The sequence below is a fragment of the Rosa rugosa genome, chromosome 2 (genome assembly GCF_958449725.1).
Source record: "Rosa rugosa chromosome 2, drRosRugo1.1, whole genome shotgun sequence".
NCBI lineage: Eukaryota > Viridiplantae > Streptophyta > Magnoliopsida > Rosales > Rosaceae > Rosa > Rosa rugosa.
The window spans coordinates 57442-69446 of NC_084821.1; the positions used below are offsets into that span (position 1 = coordinate 57442).

Genomic DNA, 12005 nt, shown 5'->3' on the forward strand with positions numbered 1-12005 from the left:
AGACCTGTCAACCGTCCGATTTCAATCGGACGATGAGTGACCAAATCATCCCTAATCAGCTGCTGACCAGGGGAACGGGACTGGTTATTACAAAACTTCCCTTTTTTTTTTCCCACCCGTGCTACCCATCTCTGATTTTAATTAGACCAACTAAGCAACAGGTCACGATCTACCGACAACTTCTCTAAAGACATGATCCACGCACTATGAGAACTTAGCTTGCAAGAGTAAGGCTTAGTTTGGTATTGTTGTGAGAACAATTAAAAACTCAACTGTAAAAATAATCAGCTTATAAAAAAGGGGGTCCAAAGCATCAAAAATTGGCTAAAATTAACTCATTTACCCCAACAACAAATTTTTATTCGCACTAGCCTAATTTAAAGTGAAATGACAATTTTGCCCTCAACCTAATTAATAAACTTCAGCCGCTGTCACTCTCTCATCTCTCCTCTCTATCAATCCTCTGTGCTCTCTCTCCTTCGCGCCATCATCGAGGCTCGACGCCGTCTCTCTCTCTCTCTCTCTCTCTCTCTCTCTCTCTCTCTCTCTCTCTCTCTCTCTCTCTCTCTCTCTCTCTCTCTCTCTCTCTCTCTCTCTCTCTCTCTCCTCCGCGCTGTCATTAATTAAGACTTTTTTCCAATAAACGAACGGAAAAGTTGAGAACTTTACCAAGGCCAGCCGGGATGGAGGTCCCATGATCGGCTCAGTAACTTGGCTTTGGAGCTGAAGGAAATAATTGAGGGATTAAATCACAAAAAGAAATGGAAAATTGGGATTGATCGGAGTCGAGATGTAACTGCGTCGTATCGATCCAAATCTGGCAGGTCATTGCGGCAGCGATTTTCACAAGTTCTATATCGAGCATGTCTTCACCCTCTCTCTCTCTTTTTCTTTCTTTTTTTTTTTTTTGGTAAAAGGTCCAGAAGAGAAGAAAAAAGAAAAAGAATGTTTTATTTCTCATAATAAAACAATTATTGGGGGCAATAAACATTTTACGGGGGTAATAAAACATTTCTCAACATTTATTGCCCCCCAATAAAAGATTTGGAATTGATGTAATCTCCTTATTTTCGTCCTCAATCAAAGTTTTATTTGTCTAATTTTAAGGAGATTAGTTCCCCTCCCCCCCCCTAATAAACTTCTTTTTTTTTTTTGAATAGGAATTGATATTATTAGAAACCAAAGCCATGAGAACAGGCCAGGGTCTAACAAGCACTTTTGCAAGAAACCTGGTACAAACACCAAATATCCTATCTAAGCCTATTCTGAACTCATTAAAGTCTAAGGGACGTTCGCTGGAGAGCAAGCCTAACTAAGCAAGAATAACTCACTTCCTAAGGAAAAATCAATCATCTAGCCTAATCTGCCAACACTCAATTGTGGTACAAACAAAGACTAGAAACATCTTAGAAAAGCTCATAGAGAAAATTCCTACTTTAAAAGACTTGCATCCAGATGTAGAGAAAATTCATACTTTAAAAGACTTGCATCCAGATGTCTAGGCACCATAGAGATCTAAGAAAGCACCATCTCCTTCCCCTTAGGGTTGGAGGTAGTACCATCTTCAGTCCCCTCAGCAGCTAACAACCTCAGCATCAGGTTGGTCTTCCTGCTCTTGTTTGGAACCTTCTTTCCCGAGTCACCCTCATTCTTGGCATTTTTCCCTTTCCCTGCCATGCCATAAGGCAATTTATTCACACTTCCCAGAGGCCAGCCTCTCTTTCTTTTTTGTTGCTCAACCTGCTTAGATGGTCCCTCCAAAAGTCCCATAGTCACTGTATCCAAATTCTTTTTGCCTATAGCTAAACTCAATCTCAGCTTTTTGGGAGAATAATTATCTCATCACCTTCCCTAACCCGACGTTGGCCAAGAATAGATTCGACCTGTTGTCGTGGTTATGTGATCTCCCTAATTTGTACTTGCCGCTTCTCACCTTCCCTAATAAACTTTTATTGCCCCTAAATAAAAAGTTTTTATTGGGAGGCAATAAGGGTTATTGGGGGCAATAAACCTCTCCAGCGACCTATGACATCTCCGACAACCTCTTTGGGAACCTCCGGCGAGGATTCATAAACTTTTATCACCCCCCTCCAATAAATGTTTATTGGGGGGCAATAAACCTCTTCGGTGACTTATGAGATCTCCAACAACCTCTTTGGGAACATTCGGCGAGGTTTTCAGAGAAGTCCAATGACCGGATTCTGGCGAAGTCTCCTTCTATGGCTTCTTTCTCTTATATTTTCTCTTTCTATGTGACAAAGGGGTGAGGGCAAAATAGTCTCAAAAATAATTTTTAAAAAAATTAATTGGGTATTAGGGAACAAACTTATTAGAGTTATTAGGGGTAAGTGGGAAAAAAAATAAGTAAGTGGTGTAAGGGGAAAAAAGTCCCTAGAATTAGGGTCAAAACCCCAATATTTAACGACACAATAGATGTCGTCAAATGAGAGTGAAAGATGGATATTAAAATGACTAGTTAATGATATTTCTAAAAACATAGTGATCGATATAAGTAAGGGTGGGGTGGACTAAAGGTTTTTGAACAAAAAAAAAAAGTGTTAAACGAGTCCTAACTCAATGACCATTGGTGTTTTTTCAAAACCAGCTCAATAGATACCTCAGTAACTTCACGCGAAGATCACAAATTCTAAGCCATAGAGCTTCTTCATAGGATCAAAATCGAACTACTCATCCCCAGCACTTCCTGGTGGAAGGGCAAAGAAGGTAAAGGCCGAAGCCACCACCAGTTCCCAAAAGGAGCACAACGGTGTCGAAAAAGGAAGGGGGTGATGAAGAAAACAAAGCCAACAATTGATACTCATTATATTTTTAGAGAAGAAGAGAAGGCGTGAGTTCCTCTCAAAACTGCTTTCTTTCAAGTGTATTCTTAGTGAAAATGAAGTACATTGCAACAAAATATCTTGTCTAGCACATGTTAATTAATACCCGCATGCAATGAAATAAGTCATCATGTGCTCCCACTGTCCCCCAGTCGGGAGCAAAATGCTCTTAATGTTAGCAGACCAAAAAACAGAAGAGAAGAACTATGTTACACTATCCGATGACTAAAACCTGAACAAATTTTTATGAACTTTCAAAACTAATCGACATGTTAAAGAAACTCTAGTGGTAGTTCTATGAATACTCTTGAGGTCCACAGTATTCAATGTTTCAACAGTTCCATCCAATTGTGAAGATGGATGATCTAGGCCTTGCCAAGGTCGAGCTTGTGCTTCGTTTACAACCTGAAAAAGGAATATTAAAAGTCTTGTTAATCCCATTTTGGCACCGGTTGATATGAATTCTCCATTTGCTAATTAAGCCTAACAACACACTACTAAAAAGTTTGTCATAATTAACCATCAATTACAGGAAAGTAACTATTATTGCACTTCATTAAGACTTCAATTTCTTCTAATTTTGCAGGAATTTCAAGAAGCTAATTTCGGGGATTAAGTATGTGTTTTGGGGGTTTTTTTTTTCTTTCATCCTTTGATGTGCTGTAGTGTTTTCTACATTATGGTCCTTTTAGCACAGGTATGAAAACTAATCTTCCATTACATTTCTGTCTTCCTCTATTTTCAACAACGTTCTTGTTTCCTATCAAAAGGGGAAATAGAAGTATAATCTTACCTTATCATAACTGTGTACCTCACTGTCGTTTATAGCATGCAAGTAATCTGGAAATCACAAGCAGGACCTGCTCAGATTTTCTGTTGGAAAAGATAAGCAAAATAACTAGAAATAGAGTGGTCAGTTCAAGAAAAAGTATACCAACCCGAGTATGCTTTATCTTTGAATATAAGCAAACTGCGCGGCATCAATAAGACAGGAAATGGGTGGTGTTCATCCAACGACTTATCTGTATCACTCTTGAAAAGTCCCACATCAGAATTTGAATACAAAGCATTATGTGTACATGTGCCTGCGCCCAATGTCAATCTTGAATGGGGAGTGAAATTCATAACAACAGGTGACCCAAGAGACAGAATTGCTACAACTGGATAGTAAGCTGGCCCATCCTGGTGTCCCTACATGCAGACAACCACTATGATAAGGTGCACACATCCACTTTGCAGCTAAATAATGTAGATAAGTATATAGCACGCTCGAAAATTGGAAACGAGTAACCCCGACATAGTATACAACAACTCATTCTAGTATTCATTACTCGACAAGAGAAACGCACTAAGATATTAGATATCCAAGGACAAGCTATGGTGAAGCAAAACATGGAAAAGTTGAGGTAACTTGAGAATAAAATAAAAGTAAGAAAGTCCAGTTTACAAAACTAAAAAGAGCTTTGGTGATTCTGCAACCAATGTCAGGAAAAAACATATGGGATCATACAGCACTCTGCAAGGTTTATCCACACATTTTGAAACAGCTTTTAAAAGACTTACAATTGTAAAACGGGTGTTCTTATTAACAGACCCTAAGAGTCTACACCCCTTTTTCATTTCTTCTTTCATGTAGTCCACTTTTATTATGCAAATGATCCATAATAACCTCCTTGAAGGGAAGCCGAAAGAGGGTAATCTGGACAACTATCATATTAAAATTACGGTACAACAATGAAATGAAGAGTCGGTGTAGATTGACTTTTAGGGTATGTTAATAACAGTTAAACAAAAAATAACCAAAAAAATTAAAGCAATGACCATATTTTTGCTTTAGATGGCTTTAGTACAAACCATTATGCCTTGGTTAGGAAGATATTCATTGATAAGGACATGGTTAATTGGCGATGGGAATAGCCCAGATTCTTCATATATCCTGCATGTGATCTTTGTTAACCATGAGGGCACTGCAAGGAGAGAAACACCTGACTTTATTGTTTCAAACAAATTAAGTAATTAACAAAGGAATTGATGAATACTACTATACCATGAAACCAATTGCCTAATCACCTAGAACTATTAAAGTCATGGCTCTAATGTTCTATCACCAATATATTTGGACTTCCTACTAGAAGAGGCCCATAATTTGTCATTCAAATTATCTTCAAACATGAAGGCAAAGCATTGAAGTGCATTCAAAGAAAATTTACATCTTGCAGATGCAATTATGACTTTTGTGGAATTTGATCTAATGTGGATTGTGGAGATTAAGGTATTCAAGTTCCCTGCAGACTTTGGATTGGAATTCAGTAACCAACTTATCTACAAAGATGCCACTAATGTCAGTCCTCATCAGGCAAGGATTTGCTTTGCTCATCTTTTCTAGATAAAGCTAGGATTCTCCTAAGGCTTCTCGTTTCATTAATTGAGTCCTAACAGTGGTAATAGCATATATGTCATATGTCTACTTACAGTATATTCAATTTTAGTTAGCCCACCCCAATCTAAACTCTTGGCTCCGCCCTTGCTAACTTAAGATAGACTTTTTTAAACAGACTCTTGTCAGTTAATTCAAGTTGGTAGATAGCTTTTTTTTTTCTTTTTTCTTTTTTTTCATATTGGAGAGAGGCTGTTGTCTAGTTTCCTATATATTCTTGTTGGTCGTTTGGTTTTCGGCTTTTTCTTTAGATTCCTTATTGACTGCTCTGTACATTCTCTTTCTCTTTCATTATAAATTATGTTTCCCATCTAAAAAAAGGGGAAGAGGAATGAAGGAGCGGGGGGGATACTGCATGATTTGAAATTGTTCCGGTATAAATCAGGAACTTCAAATTTCACACCCCTTTCCACCTTGAAGAATCTAGGTTCCATTATATTGGCTGGAGGAAGACAAAGGATGTCTATTATCAACTATAATAGAATGTAAAGAGCATATATTTAGCAATTACAAGAACTCCTAGAGAAAAAAAATAAAACATTAAAGGCTAATGTCATTGCTGAGAGAAATAAAAGACAAGAAGTTAAAATGAAAAAAAAAAAAAAAAAGGAGGGGAGGGGGGAACTAGAGAGAGAGAGAGAAAGAGTTCCAAAAACAGTCATATTTCGTTCAATTGTAATACACCACTCTCCTACCACAAAAATACACATTATCAACTATAAAGGAATGTAGAGAGCATATATTTAGTAATTACTAGAACTTCTAGAGATAGAAATAAAACACTAAAGGCTTATATGATTGCAGAGAGAAATGAAAGATAGGAAGTTAAAGAGATGGGAAGAAAAACTAGATACGGAGGGAGAGAGAGGGACTTCCACATACACTGATATTTTTTCCAATTTATAATATACCATTCCTTCCAACAACTCCCCCCCCCCCCCACAAAAACACCCACACACACCCAATCTCGATACTATATGCTGTACAGTTCAATGTGAGTCAAACCTGATTGGCAAGAAAGTTCCAAACTATTCTAAAGTTCATGGTATGAAGTGACTCCTCATCTATGCATTTCCGAAAAATAGGTAGTTTATCAGAAGTCAGAACACTAGATCCCTAATACATTGTTCGACATTCCAAGTAATAATATCCTTTCAAGCCTGTAATAACTTTTCCTACAGACTTAAATAGTTTTGTCTTCCTTTGGCATCGTTTGCCTTTTAGATTTTAGAAACTAGGTTAATCGTAAGATAGTACGAAAGTGGCTGAACCTAAAGCTTTGTTCTCTTTTTAAACAAAGAGCTGCAAAGAAGTAATTTGGATGGAGCATTCAAACACACAATGAGCACTATTGATATATGACGTATAGCAACCATCACAATATTAATTATTTATCCACTTACAATCCTGTGATATCAGACCCTTTTCATGAACTACACCACCTGTTAGTCACAGAACAGTGAAAAAAAAATAAATAAGCAAGAGTTTGCTTCATTGCTTTCCAGGTCAAACAGCCTATTGAAAACAACTGTACAAATACTTAAGATAGAGCAAAACCTTACCCCAGTTTTGTAGCCTCCTATTCTTTAAAGATTTCCACTTCGATACAGGGGCATCATAAATCTATAGAGCAGGATGAAGCCAGCATACTGAGAAGTGAGAATGTGTGTGTGTGTGTGTGAGAGAGAGAGAGAGAGAGAGAGAGAGAGAGATTGTTACATTTTTTAGAAGTATAGTTTCTTCATTTTCTGTAATGAAGTCAGGAATGTATATTAAAGTGGGCAGAGATCCAACTTTGAAATTATTTAGTGCCTGGTTTCCTTCCATTTCTCTGTTAAGACAACACCACACAAGACATTGACAAGACGTCATTATACAATAAAGCAAGACACAGTGTAATTCTCCAAGATTATCTTGGGTTACAACTCAAATTCTTCCTTCCATTTCTGATATCTGAACTGTGGCAGCATATGTTAATTTTGGAGATTCGTAAAGAGATAATGAAACATAACATACAACATGATTAAAAACCCGAGAGAGCAGAGGGGATCTGAAGATTTTTTTTAAAAGAAACAAATTCAATTCTACCCTATATAGACTACAGATATAGCGGCCAAGATGTCATATTCAAACACAACATAAAAAATAAACACTAGTATGTCCCGCAAACAGCAATTACTTCTAAAACAAAACGTTGTATTCTTCCCAACTAAAAGAACACGTATATCCAGAAAGTTAGAAGAAAGTGGTGCCTATAATAACATCCAAAATCTGACTTTGTACCACAATATCTGCACCCTTCTCCACTATGGAATTTGAATCTCCAACCAATCACCCAACAAGCAACAACTCCAAAACAAGATTGCCTCCATGCCAAACCAAAAGTTAACTGAATTCTGCAACCATTTTCTCCATGCTCTCTTCAGAAAACCATCTGACTATGGCTTCACGCATGGAGAACTGTAACATCACACATGTAGTAACCCCAAACCAGTAAAAGGAGAGTTAAACACCTAGACCTAAGCCCGTCGAACCTATACAAGTCAAGTTGACAAATCAACTTGGAAGAAAAACGAAGTCCTATATATGCATTACGAGTAAAGCAACATTAATAAGTTCTAGTTACCTCCATCCAATAGAAGGAGGCATAATTCTCTTGATCAATTTTACAGAAATATCGCGCCTTCTTATTTATTTTAATTCTCAGATTAAAAGTACCCGATGCAGACTCACTATTTTCACGGACATGCTCAATGAACAGAAGAGAGAAAAGAAGATAGGATATGCAAAATTTGCATCAGTAGAAACGTTTAACGAATCCACTCAATAACGAAGTACAGGGAAAAAAAAAAAAAAAACTGAACCAAAACAGAAACTGGAAATACTCGATTGTGAAGTTTGCAACGAAACACAAAGCTCCTGACCTGCTGAGCCGAAGTCCCAGCCGACCCTCACAAACTGCAAATGATGGAGGGGCAGCCTTTTGAGTTCTCGCTTCTGAGTTTCGGTCAGTCGAACGATTTGGTTAATAATTCTGTGTGTGTGTCTATATATTAATATTATATACATGAACTTTAACACCTAGACCTAAGCCCGTTGAGGATGGTTTGGAACAAAATCGAGTGATAATGTATTTTTTTTTTTGTTTTTGAAAGAAGGCAGTAGCCAATATATTAGGGGGTGTATTCAATTCAGATTTTAAAAGATTTTGTTTGAGTTTTTATAATCTATGGATTTACTTAATCCACGGATTGTTTAAATTCTATATGGACTCTGATTGATTCTAATGGATTGATTTACTAGTATTTGTTTAGATTTTATAAGTTCTTATGATGTTTTTGGTAGGTTATTTTTTTTTTCTTCTTTAAAAGCAATGGATGTATAGATCCAACTATAATGCTAGATCAGTGACAAAAAAGTGTGTATATATATTGACACACACACACTTTTTTGTCACTGATCTAGCATTATAGTTGGATCCATACATATATATATATATATATATATATATATATATATATATATATATATGGCAATCTACCATTCTTTATGTTGTGTATAATGATATATGAATAATAAGAGAAAACTAATCAACCAAAATGTTACACAAAAAATAAAGTAGTAAACTAATGACATAATTTATTTCATATCTAATTTACAAAAGAAACATGACAATATCCACAATTTTCCGAGTTCGCATGGCTCTCTCTCTCTGACTCTCTCACGAGAGTATGTCCGCCCGCGGCTATCTAACCCTAGTGGCGGCGGTAAACCTACGATCGAGAAGGTGGGTTATCCCCTCTTCTCTGTTCGCTCTTCTGGTGACGGTGATGGATTTCTGTTTCATCATGTCCCCGATCTTGCTTCATCTGACCATCTTGTATTGACCAGAGGCACTTTTGCTCTATGGCCGGCGGGTTCTATTGGCGGTGGTTCTCTGATAACGGTTGCGAAAGCGGCGTGTCATGGTTTTGAGTATATCAACTATGTGGGTTTGGCTGGGCAGATCGATGATGGTGGAAGGAGGGTGGATAGCGGGGCCTCTTGCTGTCTCCTTTTTCTGTCGAAGTCAATCGAATCGAGGGTGGATCTCGATTTGGTGTTGATAGAGCCGAGTGATGATGGTGGTGGTCCTGCGGGGAAAGACGACCAATCTCAGATCGAGTGTTGTGGTGGCGATACTATTGCCAGGTGCTATGCAGGAATTGCGACTGACCGGCTAGAGACAAGGGTTGTTTTGTTCTCCTTGGGCCCGAAACCTCCGTTTCTAGGCAGTGGTTTCCGGGTTTGGGATTTGGATGCGGCTATGTTTTGGTCTGGTTGCAAGAAGGGATTCAAAGAGGACGGCGGCGCTGCAGGTGGCGGCGGCGGCGGTGTGGTGATGGAAAAAGTATATGCTTGGGGTGTCCTTAGCAACTGTGGTTGGGCCTGGGCCCTTTCATGGGCTATGGCTTCCATCTTTGCTAGGGTTTGGGTTGCTTTTGTCTTTTTTGTTTTTAATTTTATTCTAGTAGATGAGGAATTTGCACCCTCATCTACTAGCAATGTTTAAATTTTCATAGGTCGCAGAATCTAGTTAGCTCGGTTGTTACTTTTATATTACCTTGCTTCTGCGCTACTAGATTTTGTAAGAATAAAGGTGCTTATTAGTCCTTAAAAGGTAGGTGTACCCGGGAGTGCGTAGGTTCTATGTTAGTATAGGTCCTTTGTATGTCCTACAGGACGGCTCTTTCTGTCGGCCCTTATGGGTGTGTCGTTTCTGGTACTGCTTGCTGAACATTAATATATCTGACCTCCTTGGATTCAAAATTTACAAAAGAAACATGTGTGTATGTAACGGCCTATTCTGGTTTTAGATGAATATATGTATATATATCGGCACCCGGCTTCGGGTTTGATTCAAAAAAAAGAAACATGTGTGTATGTATCATCTTAACAATACCATTGAAAGTGAGCTTAATTAGCTAGAAGGATTAAGGCTTCCAGAGCTATAGTGATAAAAATAAAAATAAATTGTTAGATGAGAGCAGAGGCACAGGCAGAGGAGGATAGTGGGAAGATAGGTTTAAGACAAAATAGATGAGTGTCACCTATTGAAAGCTGCTTCTTGTTCTTGTTCTTCTTTTTCTTCTTCTTTTTTTTTGTTTTTTTTTTTTTTTGTTTGGTGAAGAGCTTCTTCATTTTTTGAGTGAGAAAGAATCCATCAAAATCTCTTGGAAAATGGTTGGATTGTTTTTGAGTTTTGATAAGTATAAAAAGCACTATAAAATCCTTCAAAATCCAGCATTTAATGAAATCCTTAAAAATCCGTATACTTTTGAATATCTGCAGATTTGAATGGATAATTTTAAATCTTAATTGAATACATCAAGATTTTAAAGGATTGTTTAAAATCTCAATTGAATACCCATAGATTTTCAAAATACAAAAAAATCTTGTAGACTCTTAAATGAATACACCCCCTAAGTCAAGAAGAACAAAGGAATAAGAGATTTGGGATTTTCTGATATGATATTTACCTTCTCCAAGAATTGAGTATTTATACAAGATACACCAAGACCTATTAGGAAACTAATTACAACAAAATAATCTTAATAATACACAATATTCACAATCCTAATTACATGGCATGACTCACGCCAACACTCCCCCTCAAGTTGGTGCATACAGATCACGAATGCCCAACTTGTCAAGTGAGTCATAGAAGGCTTTACTCGAGAGAGCCTTTGTAAGAATATCCGCCAACTGTTCTTCAGTAGGAATGAAGGGAAACATAATGATATGTCCATCCAGCTTCTCTTTAATGAAGTGTCGATCTACCTCCATATGCTTCGTGTGATCATGCTGAACAGGATTGTGAGTAATTTCAATTGCAGCCTTATTATCACAATAAAGTGGCATAGCCTTTTTCTGCCTGAATCCCAAATCCCTCAACAAATTTCTCAACCACAACATCTCACAAAGTCCTCGGGCCATCCCTCTATACTCTGCTTCTGCACTAGAACGAGCCACCACCTTCTGTTTCTTGCTCTTCCAAGTAACCAAGTTACCACCTACAAATGTGAAGTAGCCCGAAGTAGACCTGCGATCTGTAATATTACTTGCCCAGTCCACGTCTGTGTACCCGGAAACATCCAAGTGACTGTGTTTTGAAAAGAGTAATCCCTTCCCTGGAGCAAACTTTAAATACCGCAAAATACGAAATACAGCATCCATATGAGTCTTACTGGGATTATGCATAAACTGACTCACCACACTAACTGCATAGGCTAAATCTGGTCTAGTGTGGGATAAATAAATCAACCGGCCAACTAACCTCTGGTATCTTGCTTTATTCGTAGGTACTTGATCCAAGTACTCTGCTAACCGATGGTTTTGCTAAATAGGAGTATCAATAGGTTGACAGTCAAGCATACCTGTTTCTGCCAGCAAGTCGAGAACATACTTCCTCTGACTCAACACAATACAATCCTTCCCACGAGTAACTTCAATTCCCAAGAAATATTTCAAATTACCCAAATCTTTCATCTCAAATTCTAAAGACAACTGACCTTGTAACCTTTGAATCTCCTCAAAGTCATCACCTGTCACAACCATGTCATCAACATAAATAATCAAGGCAGTCACTTTACCACATTGATGTTTAAGGAACATTTCCACCCAATATAGTTTTGAATTTCTTGGGGGAAGGGTTACCAACAGTGGTTCGATTTCATTTCTTAGAAGAC

General features: G+C 37.8%; 1 protein-coding gene across 9 annotated transcripts; it reads right to left on the reverse strand.

Moving 5' to 3' along the window:
• Nucleotides 1–2853: 2853 nt before the first annotated feature.
• On the reverse strand, nt 2854–8384 carry LOC133732838 (alkylated DNA repair protein ALKBH6 homolog). Of its 9 annotated transcripts, XM_062160426.1 has the most exons (8): nt 8202–8332; nt 6997–7108; nt 6840–6900; nt 6681–6719; nt 4695–4825; nt 3779–4031; nt 3634–3680; nt 2854–3245 (listed from the first exon to the last, which is right to left on the reverse strand). In XM_062160426.1, the coding sequence occupies exons 2-8, from the start codon at nt 7102–7104 to the stop codon at nt 3066–3068; spliced, it is 819 nt and encodes a 272-aa protein (XP_062016410.1). In that variant the 5' UTR covers nt 7105–7108; nt 8202–8332; the 3' UTR covers nt 2854–3065. The 9 variants fall into 9 exon arrangements, with proteins under 9 accessions (XP_062016410.1, XP_062016407.1, XP_062016409.1 ...); XM_062160423.1 differs by lacking the exon at nt 8202–8332 and having other exon boundaries at nt 3779–4022; nt 6997–8189; XM_062160425.1 differs by lacking the exon at nt 8202–8332 and having other exon boundaries at nt 3779–4022; nt 4695–4807; nt 6997–8184.
• Between the last annotated feature and the right edge of the window lie 3621 nt (nt 8385–12005).

Excerpts from the sequence above, each read along its gene's own strand:
- LOC133732838 (XM_062160422.1), bottom strand. The coding sequence starts at position 7,149 with ATGACGTCTTGTCAATGTCTTGTGTGGTGTTGTCTTAACAGAGAAATG. Across the intron at positions 6,901-6,996 it reads AAACTATACTTCTAAAAAAT|ATTTATGATGCCCCTGTATC; the intron begins GTAACAATCTCT and ends CCTGCTCTATAG. Across the intron at positions 4,826-6,680 it reads GGGTCTGATATCACAGGATT|GTGTTTCTCTCCTTGCAGTG; the intron begins GTAAGTGGATAA and ends CAATAAAGTCAG.